This window comes from Cetorhinus maximus, chromosome 18 (genome assembly GCF_964194155.1).
Source record: "Cetorhinus maximus chromosome 18, sCetMax3.hap1.1, whole genome shotgun sequence".
Lineage (NCBI taxonomy): Eukaryota > Metazoa > Chordata > Chondrichthyes > Lamniformes > Cetorhinidae > Cetorhinus > Cetorhinus maximus.
Window position 1 is genome coordinate 30,010,808 of NC_135896.1, and position 18,835 is coordinate 30,029,642.

At 38.7% G+C, this 18,835-nt stretch overlaps 1 protein-coding gene across 3 annotated transcripts in view; it reads left to right on the plus strand.

The window, feature by feature from the left end:
• Positions 1–18,835, plus strand: part of fancm (FA complementation group M) — a 117,869-nt gene that overhangs the window by 55,027 nt on the left and 44,007 nt on the right. For 2 of the 3 annotated variants that reach the window (XR_013579451.1, XM_078562324.1), the window contains exons 7-12: positions 4,582–4,692; positions 6,231–6,329; positions 7,337–7,527; positions 9,436–9,642; positions 10,513–10,771; positions 17,782–17,936. Coding sequence is in view for 2 of the 3 variants with exons in the window: in XM_078562324.1 (XP_078418450.1) it covers positions 4,582–4,692; positions 6,231–6,329; positions 7,337–7,527; positions 9,436–9,642; positions 10,513–10,771; positions 17,782–17,936 (1,022 nt within the window). In the remaining variant the exon portion in view is untranslated. The remainder of the gene's footprint in view (positions 1–4,581; positions 4,693–6,230; positions 6,330–7,336; positions 7,528–9,435; positions 9,643–10,512; positions 10,772–17,781; positions 17,937–18,835) is intronic. The other variant, XM_078562325.1, reaches the window with a different exon arrangement.

Sequence of the window (18,835 nt, forward strand, 5' to 3'; positions counted from 1 at the left end):
TTGTCTAACCTACTCAAAGAATTCTAACAGATTTGTCAGGCATGACCTCCCCTTGATGAAACCATGTTGACTTTGCCCTATTTTACCATGCACTTCCAATTATTCTGAAATCTCATCCTTAATAATGGACTCTAAAATCTTACCAATGATCGAGGTCAGGCTAATCGGCCTGTAATTTCCCGTCTTTTGCCTCACTCCCCTCTTAAACAGGGCGATTTTCCAGTCCTCTGAGACCCTCCCTGACTCCAGTGATTCCTGAAAGATCACCACTAACACTTCCACTATCTCTTCAGCTATCTCCTTCAGAACTCTGGGGTGTAATCCATCTTGTCCAGGTGATTTATCCACCTTCAGACCTTTCAGTTTTCCTAGCACCTTCTCCTTGGTAATGGCCACCATACTCACCTCTGCCCCCTGACTCTCTTGAATTTTGGGGATGTTACTTGTGTCTTCCTCCGTGAAGAATGACGCAAAGTACCTATTCAGTTCCTCCGCCATTTCTTTGTTCCCCAGTACTACTTCCCCAGCGTCATTTTCCAGCGGCCCAATGTCCACTTTTGCCTCCTCTTACCCATTATATATCTAAAAAAAACTCTTGCAATCTTCTTTTATATATTACTGGCTAGTTTACCCTCATATTTAATCTTCTCCCTCCTTATTTCTTTTTTAGTTGTCCTCTGTTGGTCTTTGTAGGCATCCCAATCCCCTGGCTTCCCACTGCTCTTCGCCGCATTGACAAAGATGTCATGGACACGACAAATGGAATGTTATTGGTAATGGTAAGGACTAAAGAAGGTGGTGATGGTGGGGCAGAATGTGTTAATAGCACATTAACTATTAACTAGAGCGCTGTGAAAGCACAACACAGAAACAAATGACAGATGGCCCTGTGGGGGTGGTGGGGGTGGGGGACAGGGTGCGGTTGGGGAAATAAGGATAAAAAATGAATGAATAAATAAAAATACATAAAAAAATTAAATTTAAATAAAAAAATTGGATTAAAAAAAGGAGTTAAGATGGAGGAGTGTGTTCATGGTCTGAAGTTGTTGCACTCAATGTTATGTCCAAAAGGCTGTAAAGTGCCTAAATGGAAGATGAGGTGCTGTTCCTCCAGGTTGTAACGCAAACTGGAAGAACAGCATCCCATCTTCCGTTTTTTCAATTTTAATTTCAATTTTTGTTTTTATTTATTTTCATTTTTTAAAATGTATTTATTAATCCCTTTTCCCCAACCCTGCAGGGCCATCTATCATTTGTTTCTATGTTGTGCTTTCAGAGAGCGCTCACCGTTGTTCTGCTATTAACACGTTCTGCCACTATCAGCACCTTCTTTAGTCTTTAGCATTACCATTAACACTCCATTTGTCTTGTGCCCATGACATCTTTGTCAGCCTCTCCTTAGCTCCCACCTATGCCTGACCTTCTATCAGGCTTCACCTGCTCCACCCCCTCTTAAACAGTATAAAATCCATTACATTTCTACTTCTCTAGCTCTGGAGAAGAGTCATATGGACTCGAAACATTAACTCTGTTTCTCTCTCCACAGTTGCGGCTAGACCTGCTGAGTTTTTCCAGCATTTTTTGTTTTTATTTCAATCTGGGGAAGTGTGAGGTAGTGCATTTGGGTAGGGCAAACAGTCAAGGGAATGCACAATAAGCGCTAGGGTTCTGAGAACTGCAGAGGAATAGAGGGATCCACAGATGCCTGAAGGTAGTGGGCAGGTAGATAAGGTGATTAAGTTGGCATACAGAATACCTTATTGGCCAAGGTGTAGAGTATAAGAGCAGTATAAGGTTATGCTAGAACTGTATAGAACTCTAGTTGAACCACAGCTGGGGTATACCATACAGTTCTGGTCACCACGTTAAAGGAAGGATGTGATTGTACCGGAAGATACAGAACAGATTCAAGGGAACGTTGCCAATAATGAAGAATTTTAGCTTGAGGGAGGCTGGATAGGCTCTGTTTGTTTTCTTTGCAACAGAGAAGGTTAAGAGGAGAATTCATGGAGACGTATAAAGTTATGAGAGGCCTAGATAGAGTGGATAGGAAGGATCTATTTAGCAGAGAGGCCAATAACCAGGATTGCATTGATTTGACATTTAGCACTGAAGGGTTTGACGGTGCTAGAGGGTGGTTGATGGCAAACCCACAGCATTAACTGTCATCGCCACTCTGAAAGTGACCACAACTTCAGGATATTGGGCATTTGCTGAATAGAGCAGAAATCTTGAAATTTCAGTTTAGCACTGCTCCACAACAGGTTGTACAGTGGAAATGCATCAGCCACCCTACCACCAAACCCTGCTCTGAACCTAGTCTTAGAGCTGGCAATCATTGAAATCAGTGAGATTGTCCCGCTTCCACATTGCTGTTAGAAACACCGTAAAAAGTTACACTTTGTTCAGTCAGTGGTAACTGGGTTTTCAAAGTCAATGCGATTAATAAAATTTGATGAATACTAGAATCTGCTCTAAAAAATAATTTTATATCATGGAGTGCTGTTAAATTATATAGATTTAACTAAATTTTTTAAGATTATTTTGAATTTTTCAAAGTACTTTAGTTTCTACCTTCATCCCATGTGTATGTCCCAATTGTTTTTTTTAACATGGAGCAAATTACTTTTAACACTGATTTTATTTTGTTTCTTTGTTGGCTATCTGTAAAAATCCTTTAATGTGATTGCCGTCATGCTGCCCAAGCAGCCTAATGACTTCGCTCCAGCTTCACACTGGAAATTTCCAGTATAGAACGCTGCAATCAGCTGCAGTATCATTGCACAGTGATAGAGGTAAAATTCTCGCCAGAGAGGCTGCTAGATCTCTCAATGAGGCTTACTTCAAGGTTGCTTCATGGTCAGCGGTGAGCCCCTTGCTTTGCTGATGACAGCAACCTCTGGACCTAGAGGGGATCCCATGGCAGCTGCACCTATTTGGGCATATGTGGTGGTGTTAATACTGAACTGAACTGGATGAGTTGCTGAGTTTATAAGTTCAAAGAATACAGATTCAGACAATGGCGATGCCATGGTAAAGTGACATGGTGCAAATGTCTATGGCTTCCTTGAGTGGTATATTGATGAATAAGCAAGCAAAATCAAATGAGCACATGAGCACAACATTTCTATCGATATGCAAGTCCTGTATGGTCTTCACAAAGGTGAAGGAATCCTTCACTGTGTATGTGGAAAACTTGTTCAGAACTGGTTGTTGCAACTCGCTCAACCATTTGACCAATTCATGTTGTGCAGAACCAGTCATGGATAAGATAGGACGTAAAGGGGCATCACTTCTATGTGTCTTGGGCAGCCTGTACACAGGCGGATGCAGTGAGACATGAGGATGCATCCCATCATATATACCACCAGGCAGCTTGTTATTCTTACGCAAATCCAAGAAGTGTTTTCGTAACTTGCTTTTGATCAGGGCAATCCAGTCATGCTTAGCAGGCCCAATGGACTATTCCAGTCCTTTTGTTGGGTTTACAGATGTGTATCTCTGGGTTGGCCTTGAGGCCTCACAATGCTTCCAGACATTTGCGTTGCATGTGAAAATCTATAAAGTTCGGTATATACCGCAACATGCATGAGCTAGATCAACTAGGTGCACTTTCAAGGATTCAGTGTCTTCATTGGACGATGGTTTGTGGCGGGATAGTTAGGAATGGAGGAGTTCGAACTCGGCAAATACCTCTTCCCATTTGATGTGGGACAAAGGCATACCAAAATTGAAGCCATGTGCAAGAACAAACTCATCGCTTTCAGAGAGTACGTGGTCAGAGAGATTCACTACATAGTAGGTGGCATCATTGATTGTGCTGTTAAACTGCTTCTGCGGGTATTGTTTATAGTGCGGTCATCTATTGAGGCAATATAACGGTACAAACAGTTCAAATCAAAAAATGAAAGAAATTTGCACACCTAAGACCAAACGCAGTGTGGGGCACGGTGTAAATTAGTAACCCTACTATCAATCTGTTCAATCTCATCCTGCATAAATGCTCACTCGATTGTGGGACTGTGCCTCACTTTAGCATTATCAGTACGCTTGGAAATGAACACAGGCACAACCTTGGGTCTAATACACTCTCGAAGAAATTGGACCAACAATTGGTATTATTGCAAATCTGTCCTGATGAGTGCACGATGATGAGCTTAGACATCAAGATGATGAGCTGTACTCAAGATCTGTACTACCAAACGACTATTCTGAACTTTTGTATGGTACATTAAATACATTTGGTAGGGTTCGTGATTGGGCTGAATGCACACAGTGCTATAAAACTGGCGCGTTGATGAGTCAATCCTAGCCTTTTGTTCTGTTCCTTAAGTTTAGTTGTGAACTTCACTCATTTTGGAAACACACCAGAAATATAATGTTCCAACTAATATGACATTCAGTTTTTTTCTGATTTTGTGTTTTTACATTAGCTCCCTTGAATTGAGGTTCTAGTTTTAGCAAATTTTATAAATAGAGGCCTATCTTTTTAAAGTAAGGACTTGTATTCCACAAGCACTTCACACACCTGAAATAAAGACGAAATTGGAAAAAGGCAACGTATTTAATACTTTTCTGCAGGGATGACACGAACACGAAATGAGCTCTGCAGAAACACCAGCTTTATGGAGATGTATGAGCAGCTGAAAGCCATGTTCTCAAATGGAAGCAATCTCTTCAGTTCGCAAATAGGTACTGTAATGTTTTATATGTTCTCTTGCATAGTTTGTTAATCTTGCTCTTCCTTTTGTTCCACTATGTTGTAATAACGCATGGGTTCAAATGGAGTCTCTTTCAATATGTGGAAAATGTGTTATAGTGTCTCGCATCATCAGTGGAGGGCATAGGGAGCTACATTAAAGGGAAAATTCGGATTGTTGCATGAGGGGAAGCAGAGAAAGAAAAAACTTGCATTTATATTGCACCATTTACAACAAGAGCTTCATATAACGAACATCACATTAAGGGAGAGAAATTGTACTGACCAAACTATTTCAAAACACATTTCAAATGATCCTGACTTCAGGTTGATCTTACTTAGATGTTGGAACATTTTTATGTTGATGTTGCTGGAATTTTGAAATATTCTCTTCCCCCAAAGAGATTTTGAAGGCTAGGCCTATTGAAACTTTCAAAACAGACTGATAGATTTAGTTAGGTAAGGGTATTAAGAGTTATAAAACTCTTATAAGGTATGTAGATGAAGCTAAGGTGCAAATCGGTCATGATCTAACTGAATGGGAAACAGTCATGAGGGGCTGATTGGCCTCTTTCTGTTCCTATATCCAACACGGTGAATTTTTTTGCCTAGGAATGTGCACTGTAAAAGAACTGGAAGTGGTAAGAATTTAAAGGAAAAAAACAATGATCCCAGATAAAATGGCTGCTTATCAAACTGGGATTTTTTTCTATTGTACACATTAATTAAATTGGTGTTGTAGTTTGCAACTATTGCATTTTGCAGATTATAAGGATCACCCTAGCCAGAAAATGTTAAATATTCAACTTACAAAATGCAATGTCAAGTGAAATTAAAACATCTGCATTCACCATGCCCTGACTGCTGGGAGACGGTCTACACGGGTGGAAAGAACAAAACCAGCACCTTGTGGACTCACCTTCTAGAGAATTGGCAGAGTGTCTAGAACCATCTGTTTGCTATATAACTACAGTTTCTATAATGTTATAGAGCAGTATTTTTCCCTAAATTCTAAGTGATGTCCTTGGTGGCCTACGCGCACAACTTTGTTGCAAAGACTAGTGAATCTATACATTTATTAGCTGCCTGAATCACTTCTGAAACAATTTGGTGCTGCAGTGGGAATGTAATTCAACACTCAATTCTCACAAAAATATGTTTTTGAGTTTGCCCCAGCTAGAAACATAAGAGTTGACTCATTTGGCATAAGGCAGTGTATTAGTGACTTTATCTGGTCCTAATGATTTATACTCTCTACTATATACATTAAAAAAAGTTTTGTGTACCTCTTTGCTTATAGCATATATAGAACATATAATGAGGATTGGTAGTGTCACCATTTCGATTCCCATGGAATACCTTCGTTAGTCATTAATTCTGCCAGACTCTGAAGACTTTCTTCATTTGTGCCATAACTTGGTTATCCCTCATTGTGAAATTTTTGTGCCTTTATATATTGCAACTGTCTATATATGTGCCTTGTCAATATTTACCTCATTAGCAAAATGCTTTCATAAAATTTTTTATTCAGGATCTGAAAACAGAAAACAATTCATCTACAGTCACCCCAAACTACAAAAGCTTGAAGAAGTTGTAGTGAGCCACTTCAAGTCTTGGGCAGAATCTGGAGGTAATGTGTATCTGGACATTGATTGGTTTGTCAAATAGAGCTAAGAACTTGTGTATATCATATTTTTACTAAAATGATATTTTCATTTAAAAGGCTACTAAATAATATTGTTGAAATGTCCAGTAAAGTATTGTCTTTTCTAGAACAATCCCATCATTTTTAGTTATTGTTTGGTGCTGTAATGTAGTTAAGGTATGCAAGCATCTATATTACTTTGTTTGGATTTAAAATTCTGAAGTACCAATGGTGGGCATTGTTCACATTGCCCATTGCTATTTAATCTTGGGATTTGAGAGCTACTGGCAAGGCTGTATTTATTGTCACCCCTAGTTGCAAATCGTGATCAACCATCTCCCTGAATTACTGCAGTCCTTTTTGGTGATATTGCTCCCATTATGGTATTTGGTAGGGAATTCCAGGACCCAGTAAAAATGAAGTAATGCTGGTAGAGGTCCAAGTTAGGCAGGGGGGTGGTGGGGTGGGGGCAATAAATCAGACAACTTCAATCGAGGCGTTGATGAGCTTCGAGTGTTGTGGCTGCACACATTGAACTAACTGATGGGTATTTCCTCAAACTCCTAACCTGAGCTTTATAGATGGTGGAGAACCTCGGAGGATCAGATGATGTAATAGTATACTTGCAGAAATTAATTGTTAGGCGGTAGTTTTGCAGATGGCTTCATTTGTTGCAAAACATATTTTAAAACCATATTGATGTCCAACAAGGTTCAAAGGGAATTAGTTGGCAAAAATATTATGTGGAGGGATGGTTCTTCCAATTGGGTGATCCTGACATGGAGCATGCTCAGAGTGCTGATGAGAAAATTGGTGCTCGCAGTCCCTGATTTTGATTTCATTACATAGTTAAAGAAATTGAGCCATCAATTTTCCAACCAGCATTCCCTCTGTGTGCCAGGTTTGACCATTTGGGATCAGTGCTATGGTTCCTTGTGTTTCTTCATTGCTTGTTAAGCTAATTATCTACACTTTAATTGGCCACTTTTCAGGCCCAAATACTTCTGAAGGAAAGGTTGGTGGTGTAAATACTCGTGTTATGATCTTCTCCTCATTCCGGGACAGCGTTCAGGAGATTGCTGAAATGCTCAGCAAGCATGACCCTCTTGTGCGAGTCATGACGTTTGTCGGGCACTCTTCAGGGAAGAACTCGAAGGGGTTTACGCAGAAGGAACAACTTGAGGTAACCCAAACGCATGTGTCAAAAAGTCTTCCAAGAAAATTGTTTAGTGATGCACGTAATCAATTAATGTACTGTAAAACTATCAGTATAGTAAGAATGAGACAGAAAAATTGGAGTATATAAAGACACTGTTGTGATAATGGGAAGGCAATGGCATAGTGGTATTGTCAACAGACTAGTAATCCAGAGACCCATGCTCTGGGGACTCGGGTTCGAATCCCGCCACGGTAGATGGCGGAATTTGCATTCAATAAAAATCTGGAATTAAAAGTCTAGTGATAACCATTGAAAGTCCATGAAACCATTGTTGATTGTTGTAAAAACCCATCTGGTTCACTAATTCCTTTAGGGAATGAAATCTGTTGTCCTTACCTAGTCTGGCCTACATGTGACTCCAGACAACAATGTGGTTGACTCTTAAATGAACACATGAAGGGCAAAGTTGCCCTTGCACGAGCTGTGCAACAGAATTTTAGATCCAAAATCTCAAGACCCCCCACTGATGCCAACTTGTTTCTTGCAAGTTCCATAAAGGGACTTTGAGACCAGTGACCATTTTAAATTATCCGGCAATCCAGGTCATTTTTTTAAAATTTAAGGCACACTTCATAAGATTGAGGAAAGAACTATCTTTACTACTACACTTTCTCCTCCACAATACCTCCTGAGAAGTACAGAGCCTATTTGGAAATCCTGTTTTTTTTAAAAAGCTATCCTGATCCCTCCAAAGCAATCCAGTCAACACCAAGGGGCTCTAAACTCAGCATTTATTTGTTTCTGTTGTAGTCAGAGTTTTCAAACATTATCTAATGCCGTCTTCATGGAAACAGTCCTCACTGTGATCTCTAGAATCCAGCCTATAAGTCGATCACAGTCTGAGGAAAACTAAACTCCCTTAACATCTAACTTCATTTCCTGCTTTGCCAATTCAAATGGGTGGCCATGGTTCCACCTGGCACATCGAACAATCAATTTATTTGCAGATTATTGATGCCTTTTCTATTACTAAATATCTGAAACTGACTGTCTAGGTTTACACCTCTCCAGCAAATCACACAGTCCATCTTTAAAGCTCAAAACACTTAGATTGTGAGTTGTCCTATTGCACTTCTGTGTACCTACTAATGGGAGGGATGAGGTGTGTGACCTGAATTGTGCATAATAGTCTACACAAGGTCTCTCAAAAGCCTTGCATGTCTCTATTATCACGGCTCTAGTTTTGTACTGAACAAACAGGACAATACAGACCAAGCCCTTGTTCAGTTTGGTTGCAGTCTTGCCTGCCATTAATTTGATAGTGCTGCCATAGGTGGAGGAATGTAATTTCAGTACAACAAATTCACATACACAACTTCCATCATAAAGTATGCATAGAAATTTATAATGGAAATAGAAAATGACTTTAAAATGGAGTCTTAGTTATGTCTGCACACTTTTAGCCAAATAGCCCTTACCCTTTAATACTGTTTCACCTGAAAACTATCCATGTGCATGACCACAGGAGGGTGACTAGTATGTTTTAATTATGTATTCACAGTGGGAGTTTTCTGATTAATGTTCTTGTTCCAGAAGATAGCAATTTAAGTTTCATTTTAATTTGTTCATACTTTGTGTAAAATCTTCAGCATTGTACAATAGGATTTTGAGGTGTACTTGCATCATAAATGCCTTGCTGGCAAGTCAGAAAATAATCTATACACAATCAATAGTTGAAATCAAAATATTGATAAAAATGAGAGTTATCTGGACATTTATAATTGGTGTAGTTCTGGTCAGGATCAAAGTGAGATTTTAGGGCAAGTTAGTTTGCTGTTGCCTTGTTTTGGAAAGACAGAACATCTTAATACCTTAGTAATGATATACAACATTGCTTTAAAAATTCCCTATTTCCACTTTTTCTATTGTCAGGTTATGAAACGCTTTCGTGAAGGTGGTTATAACACATTGGTTTCTACATGCGTTGGTGAAGAAGGATTAGATATTGGTGAAGTTGACCTCATTATTTGCTTTGATGCTCAAAAGAGTCCCATTCGCTTGGTGCAAAGAATGGGACGAACTGGCCGGAAGCGTCAGGGCAGGATTGTGGTCCTCCTTGCAGAAGGACGAGAAGAGCGGGTAAATCTAGAAAATTACTTTGCATGATTAGGGGGAAAAAAATCTTAATGTTGTTGTAATTTTGTTTGTGGCTATTACAACAATTTAGTTTCTATGTGCATCACATTAGAATCAATCTTTGGGACTATGCTATGTTTACTTTACATTAATGATCCATCTACTCTGAACACTCAGCTGTCCTTAATCAGTTCAGCATTTAAGAGCCTACGCAGTATATGTGATATGTGTCTCAAAGTGTCTAGGGCAAAGATTTAGAAGTAGGGGAGCTTAAACGTACATTAAAATTTTGTAAGAAAATTTATCTTAAGATTTAGAGGAACGTTAATGCAGGTCTGTTATTTTGTGTGCATACCAGTCTATGATTAGTTGGAGGACAAAATGTAAATCGGAGAAATGAAGTAATCCATAAGAAACTATATAGTTTGGTCTTGTTACTTGCTTATTTGATTATATCTATTAAAGATTGAACTGGCAAACCTTTCTAAAGTAATGTAGCCAATTGTTGCAGTGGATTTGTTTTACTGATTTCCTAACTGACCTATGTGGTCATCTGAAAAAATTTCCATAAGTTCTATAAATTGATTGATGGAGGTAAGTTTATCTAGAATGGAGTACCCTGTCTACGCAAAAACACTTTGAAGGCTTCCTACAGAGTTGCATCTTTGAGAAAAGGATCTGTTTATGTTGTGTAATGCAAAGAAACAGCAAAATAGGGAGATGAAAACAATTGCAATATGAAAGGGAAGTAAAAAAGTAGAGAAACAGTTACAGGAAGAGGTTTTTTGAACAATATAATGGGAGAACAAATAGTATTGCTTAATTATGTATGAAGTAACTTCCGGTTAAAAATCATTTTATATTTGTTTGTAGAACTACAACCAGAGTCAGTGTTCCAAACGGAACATTTACAAAACCATTCTAGGAAATGGGAACAAGTCCTTTCACCTTTACGCTAATAATCCACGCATGATCCCTAATGGTTTGAATCCTGTTGCACATATGATGCACATAACTACTGGCGAGTATGAATCCAGCACTGCGTCAAGTCGCTCATCAAAACAAGGAAGAAAGTCAAGTATTGTACTTCCAGAGTCGTTCATGTACTCCAGAACCCCAAGTATGTTGAAAGGTTAAGTGGCATTTTCTGCATTTTGTGAATAGATTAACTAATCTAGAATTAAAACAATGGGGTTTAACTTTGATTTTTCTTTATGGCCTCAAAAGAAGTTCCATATTAATTTAGGAAGTTGTTGAATGATTGCATGGATTTTGTGAGAGATACACCCAAGTTGTGACCTTTAAGATTTAATTTTGATTTTGAGCAGTTTAGAATTGATTTTGTTGATATCACCTAAAACTAATTCATTCAAGGGGTATAGATTAGTTTGTTATGTGCAACAATATAGTGTACAAGAACCTCCCAAAAATCTTTAATTATCACTTCTGCCTGTGTTGTCACTGCAATTAGAGAGCCTGGTAGCTTCTTGAAGCATATGGTTTGACCGAGTGTGCTAAAATTCAGCAATTCAAGTTCTTGGTATTCTTGAGCTGGACATAGTTTTTTTGTTTTTTTTGCTCTCTTTCTTTTGTCACGCTTGCAGCTTTCCCTCTTCAGCTTCTGTGTCTTATTGATGTAGCATAGCCATTCATGCCACGTCTTTCGAGCTTATAATATCAAAGTTAATAGGCTCAAATTTAAAGAGGAATTTGAAAACTAAGTCAGCATGGCAGCCTTGAAGCATCTCAGTCTGGCCTATACTACACCAATATTATTTACTGCAAATGAACTACAGAGGTTCTATTAGGCAGCTCACTGCCACCTTCTCAAGGGCAACAAGGGATGGGCAATTAATGCTGGCCTTACCAGCAATCCCCACATGCTGTGAATTATTAATCAAGAAAAACCACAAGCAATCCTTTGGAAAATACTCATCCAATATCGATGATTATGATACAGGAGGCATATTTCTCTGAATGTGAGCATCTCAGGCAAGGCTGGCATATATTGCTCTCGTTGTCTTAAAACATGACAGTGGGTAAACTTCTATAGTGGTTTGCTAGCAATTTCCGAGGGGTATCAATGAGTCAACCAAGTTGGTTGGGAGACAGGAATCACATAGTTAGACCAGGTAAGAATGGCAGGTTTCCTTTGTGCAAGGACATTGTTGAGCCAAAGTGGATTTTTATAACAGTGGAAGAGATTCCAATTCGCTTTTACTGATATCAGTTTTGTTGACCTGTTTTGTTAACCAGTTTCAAAAAAGTTCTCCCAAGTGCCATCATCTGATTTGAACTTGTGTTCTTGGAATTATTACTCTAGGCCTCTGGAAAACTATAAACTGATGTTAGAGAAAAATTATTCGACTTGCCTGGGTAGCCCAGCTGCAGCCCTAATGAGCAAGGAACCTGTTTTTGCATTGGACTATTGGATACAATTTGGAGATAACCTTAATAACTCTGGTTGTGCTACCGTTAAATGGAATTTACAGCACACAAATAAGTCAGTTGGCCCAGCATATGTATGCTGGTGTCTGAGGTCTGTATGAGCCTTCATCCAACCATCATCCCAACCTCGACTTTGTTGAAGCCTATGGGCTGGATTTTACCATCGGCGAGCGGGGGCAGGGCCTGCTCACCGACACGTAAAACGATGCGCGGTGATGTCGGGCGGAACTCCCGACGTCACCATGCCTCATTTAAATTTTCAGGAAGGCGGGGTTGCAGCAAAATCAGCTGCATGCCTGCCGACCTGTCAATGGCCAATTGAGGCCATTGGCAGAGCAATTAAAGTAATTGCCTTAAGGTTGGCGGGCAGGCCAGGAGCCCCGGCACGAACTAAAAAAAGCATGAAATCTCATCCACGGGCGGGATGAGGTTTCATGTAGGGTTTTAAAAATTTTAATAAAGTTTTTTTGGAAATTATGAACATGTCCCAACTCATGTGACATTGTCACATGAGGGAACATGTTAGGGGAAATTTTATTTTTCTATTTTGAGCTTTTTCACATTCAGAGCCAATCTCCCTGAGGCTGCACTTAGCCTCGGAGATGAGTACGCTCTTTCGAGCGCATGCGCGAAAGAGCGCACTCTTGCTTTTAAGAATTCCCCCTGCCCGCACAGGGAGTGCATAGTGCTTCCATGCGGACATCATGCTGGGCGGGCCTTAATTGGCCCACCCATGTAAAATGGCGCCGTGCCTCCGATTGGGGACGCCAATCAGAAGCGTGCCCGCCCATCAACTTCTTCACCCCGCCCCGCCGACAATTCAGCCTTATCAGTTTAAGCTTCTATTTGTTTTCACCCTTTCTCCCTCATATATTTAGCTAGTTACCTATTTGCATCACCACTCTATGGTACTGATTTTCCAATTCTAACCATTCTCTGGGTAACGGAGTTTTTCCTGACTTCCTTATTTCTTAGTGATTATTTTATATTTGTGACCCCTAGTTTTAGACACCCCACACAGGTGGAAACATCTTGTCCACGTCTTCCCTATTGAACTTTTTCTAAAAGCTTCTATTACTTCACCCTTCAGTTCTCTCTTTTATAGAAGAGAACTGCAGCCTGTTCAGTCTTTCCTGATGGTCATAACCCCTTGGTTCTAGTATCATCCTCATAAATAGTTGACCAAATATGAGTTGGAGTTGGCAACATAGGCAGAAGACTGGTGTTTCTTAAAGACTTTTTGTTGAGGTGCTGTCATAGCGGTTCTTTATTTGACATAATCATGAAGCTTTGCTTTAATTGTGTTTTACTACTTGACTTAATCTTATGGTTGAGCTGTCAGTCCTGCAGTTTTTCCATGTTGTAGAAAGCTGATTGCATGGAGCAGGCTGTCTTTTTCATCCTGCACTTGATTAATATCTGCATAGTTTAGAACTGTACAGAATGCTGTCAGCTTATCGCTTAACAGAATTAGCAGGCTATGAAATCTGTAGTCTGGTAGTTTTTATTTTGCTCTTTTTCATCATTCTCTTCCCCCTTGTCCTCTCTTTTGTACGTGCAAATAAAGACCACCCAAACAAGAAACTTTGTGTGAAAGTGAATTGCCACATGGAAGCGGGAACCTGGGTGAAAATAAATGATTATTATGGGGCATGCTCTTTGCGTTAGCCTTCGACATCTTAGTGTTTTCTCTGCTAACTTTAACTTTACTTGTGACTTTCTTTCACTTCACTCATTAGAACTTTCATTTTTCTTTATTGAAATGCCTACATACTTATTATTCATAACATGAATCTGATTTTCTTACAATTTTCCATCCATAAACATGTTGAACTGTCCTCGGTCTCTTCTATTGCAATTTGTTGATTTGAGGCTTTCAGCTCAGTAATTGTGTACAAAAATCTATTTCGTGTTTCTGTGAATTTACTTTCATTCAAGGTCAGCTTGCAGGTTGCCTCTGTTCATAGAGGAAGGACAGCAACATTTTTTTGCCAATGAGAGAAAATTTGTGATTTTCACAGTGAGAATTAAAGTGAGATACTACACACAGCAGATCAACAATTTTGCTCATTTCTACTTGGTTGGGAAACAAACTATAGTTCAAAGATCATGCAATCTTACCAAAATTCTGTACATACGAACATACGAATCAGGAACAGGAGTAGGCCAATCGGCCCCTCGAGCCTGCTCTGCCATTCAATAAGATCACAGTTGATCTGAATGTAACCTCAACTCCACATTCCTACCTACCCCTCCCCTCCGATAACCTGTCACCCCCTTTTTAATCAAGAATCTATCTAGCTCTGCCTTAAAAATATTCAAAGTCTCTGCTTCCACTGCCTTTTGAGGAAGACAGTTCCAAAGACACTTGATCCTCTGAGAGAAAAAATTGCTCTTCGTCTCTGTCTTAAATGAGTGACCCCTTATTTTTAAACAGTGACCCTTGGTTCCAGATACTCCCACAAGAGGAAACATCCTCTCCTCATCCACCCTGTCAAGACCCCTTAGGATCTTAAAGGTTTCAATTAAGTCGCCTCTTACTCTTCTAAATTCCAGTGGACGCAAGCCTAACCTGTCCAGCCTTTCCTCATAAGACAACCCGCCCATTCCTGGTATTAGTCTAGTAAACCACCTCTGTATTCTAAGCTTGATCGAAGACCGCGATCCAGAATATCCTAATGTCTGTCTGTCTGCCTCCTCCGAGACACTACTGAAAGCGTTTGGAAGGTTACACAGCATCAATAGAAAGATGGCTTTGAAAACTCAACATTAACTTCTCTACACAGATGCTGCCTGACCTAACTGTTTCCAGCATTTTCTGTATTTATTTTCAATTTTTGTCATCTGCAGGTTTTTAAATTTTGTCCTCATGATATCAATAGTCAACAAGTACTTCAATACTGATAGTGAATTTGAAGCAGATTGGTGCAGCTCATTGCTTTTATGTATTGAATGTTTCAAATGTATCTGGCAATGGTCATATTCATCTCCTATAATATGGTAACTAAACTCAGGTGAATGGAGATTAAGTAATCTGTTACCTATAGTTAAATAAATTGGATTCTGTAGTTGGCAGCACCTACCTGCATCACTTGCAGTAAATAAGCATTATTGATTATCAGGCATAACTCATGAAAGGGAATCTTATACATTCAGTGCTTTATCATGTCTCCTAAAAAAAAATATTGTGTTTTATAGACAATTTTAAAAAAAAAGTGTAGCCACTTGTGTTGTTAAAAGCAGCGTCCATTTTGTAGTCCCTAAAAGCCCACAATAACTAAGTGAAATGATCAGTTGATCTGTTTTCATTGGCAGTTGTTAAAGGAAGAAAATTGCCTGCAAGGTTGGGAGAACTTTCTTCTTTGAATAGTACGACTGGATCTTTATTTTTCATATTAACCACATCTGCTGCAAAGGACTGAGCCTTTAACAGTAAAGAACCTTTTTAGCACTGGAGTGTAGGACAGAATCAAATCTTGGAGAGACTTGAACTCATCACTTTCTGATTCAGGAGAATTGAACAAAACTGACCCACAACTGCCAGTACTGCATTTTTAAGTGTTTAAGCAAAATGAAATTGGAAATGCAGATCCTCAAGTTTGTGGCATGCAAAGATATTGCTGTTGGAATTGTGCATCTTTGTAGACATCCAAAATTCTATCTACCTGGCACAGTGTCCATTCTAGGTTCTTTGGATGAGTCCTGTATCTCTTGATGTAAAAATATTTTAAAGGCTGAGTCAATAATGTTATGCTGTTAATGGTGCTACTATCTTTATCCCCCGGCAGGGTAAACCTATCCGGTCAAACTTGTTAGCTTAAAATCTCATCTAAGAGAAATTTCAGATCATTAAAGAAATTTAGTCAGCTTTACCAGCTATGGACTGGGTCCTGAAATGAAATGTCCTCTCTCTTAGGAGTTTTCAAACCAGCACAATTATTTCAGAGTAGAATACATCTATAGGTACATTACAGCAGAAAAAAACCCTGTCTTTAAGTTTACCAATATCAGCACTTAGAATCCTAATTTAAGAATTCTAGGTTATTATCTATGTGTGGGTTTGTGAGGATATACATATGAGACTACAGCTCTTTTATATTTATTATAAGAATCAATTATAGATTATATTATCACATCCTTTACAATACTAAATGTTTAATGCATTAGATTTAAATTGTAGGAGAGGAGGGAGAAGAGGACATGGTGAAATAATGAATGCTGTATCATAGATGGTAATTAAAGCCAATTATAACATGACAACTCTGCTAAGATTACATACAATTTTAAATCCACCTTAATAAACAATTTGGATATTCAAAAAATATTGATTTGAAGAAGATTATACTTACAATCCAGTATAATTCCTTAATAGTATGGAGTGTCATTGTCTCAATCTTTTAAGGGGAATTTTCTCAGAACTCAACCCTTTGTGTCCTAAAGATGGGCTGACCTATGTCTCTGTGTCTCTGTATTGGCTTTTTAAAATAAATCGTCTTTGTCTCTGTAGCTGTTACAAAACAAGCTGACATTGTCCATTGTCTTCTACAAAAACATTTTTTTAAAAATAAGCTTTATCAATCTTTTTTTAACTATAAACAACTGACCCTCAAGGATTCACTGTCTAGGTTCTTACAGGTGTTTGGCTGCCCTCCAACAGCAAGGCATTCAAGGTTCCTTTGAGTTCCTGTGTTTTCTGTGTCTTGTGTTGACTAGCTTTTTGGCAATGACCCAAATGCTGCATAATATACTTTAATTTTTACTCTAATAGTGTAATTAACACCTTAATTTCTTCATTAAATGGGTCACTTCTTTTATAAATGCTAAATGTTTAATGCATTAGATTCACTTTGTAGGAGAGGAGGGAATAGAGGATAAGGTGAAATAAAAACAGAATGGCTGAGTTTTTCCAGCACACTCTGGCATAATCTGTGGAGAGCTAAACAGTTAATATTTCAAGTCCAATATGACCCTTCTTTGGAACTCCAGATAACTCTGTTTCTCTCTCCACAGATGCTGCCAGACCGGTTGAGTTTTCCAGCATTTCCTCTTTATGTTTCAGATCTCCAGCATCTGCAGTATTTTGCTTTTATTTTAAAGGGCAAGGTGACTTCCTTGATAACTTTTCAGGTTACTGCTCTCCCTAATTGTAGAGCTTATTCAGGAGAATCTGCTGAGGAAAGATGTTGTTCTATCACATCTGGGCACAGACCATGGAGACTTTTTAAAAGTACCTTCTGTCCCTCCAGCTGCATAACTCTCCAATATCTGCACTCCTCTAATTCTCACCTATTGAGCTTCCCCGATTTTAATCCCTCCATCATTGGTGACTGTGCATTCATTTGCCTAGATTCTAAACTCTGGAATATCTTTCTGACATATCTCCCTCTCTACCATGCTTTCCTTCTTTAAGACATCCTTAAAACCTACATCTTTGATCAAGCTTTTGGTCATCTGACCTAATATCTCCTTATGTTGCTGTCATATTTTGTTTTATAATGCTGCTTGTGAAGGACCTTGGGAGGTTTTATTATGTGAAAGGTACCATATAAATATAAATTGTTGTAAGTTATTTGTCTGAGGGAAATGCATGCATTAAAATACACATTTGATGTTATCCTAAAGCTGTTTTTTTGAATGACATCAATGAAATCATTTGATATTGTAAAGGTTCATTCTTTTATTTTGTTTTTTCAGCGATAAAACAGACCAAGTCCAAGGAAGATGGTTTGTTGACTCCAGAAGAATTTGAATTTTGGGATAGAAAATTTCGATTGAAAAGTGATGATTTAGGGACGCCAAAATTAATGCCAATTTCATTTGAGTTTGTAAAGGATGAATCAAAAGCTGTGGTAAGTGACCAAAATTCTGCATTCCTTCAGCCACAATACACAAAGAATGTCATTGCCTATGTTGTGGGAAGGTACAAATCAATTTCACCCTTTTCGCAAGTTTGCACCATAATGCTGTTCTCTTTAGCTGAATGACCCCAATCTGTTCTGTATGAGGTTTATTTCTGAAAGGCACACTTAAGTCTTTATTGTATACACGCACCAACAATTTCTTTGCTTTGTTCATCAATCAAAAATCAAGGCTGACGTTTTCAGTACTGAGGGAGTGCTGCACTGTCATATGTGACATATTCCAGAAGTGACTTTAAACCAAAGTCCCATTTGCTTGCTTGGGTGGATGTGAAAGATCCTGTGGCACTATTTTGAAGAAGTTCAGGGGTTATCCCCGTGTCCTGGCCATTATTTATCCCAAATCAGCATCACAAAAACGTATTATCTGGTTATTTTCACATTGCTATTTGTGAGAGTTTGCCATGTGCAAATTGACAGCCTACAAAATAACTGTAAATAAGGAATTGGAAGGGAGGGAGGAACTTGAGAAAATTGCAATCATCAGGGAAATAGTACTTAGAAAATTTTTGGAACTGTGGGTTGACAAGTCCCTGGGTCCTGATGGATTTCAACTAGGGTCTTAAAAGAAGTGGCTAGTTAGTGAGATAGTTGAGTTGGTTTTAATTTAATAAAATTCACTAGATTTGGGGAAAGTTCCATTAGATTGGAAAATAATGAATTTAACTCCCTTTATTTAAACAGTGTACTGCGTACAGTGTTGGTCCCATTTAAGGAAGAATATAAATGCATTGGAAGCTGTTCAGAGAAGGTTTTACTAGAGTAATAACTAGAATGGCCAGGTTATCTTATGAGGAAAGACTGGACAGGGTTGGCTTGTATCTGTTGGA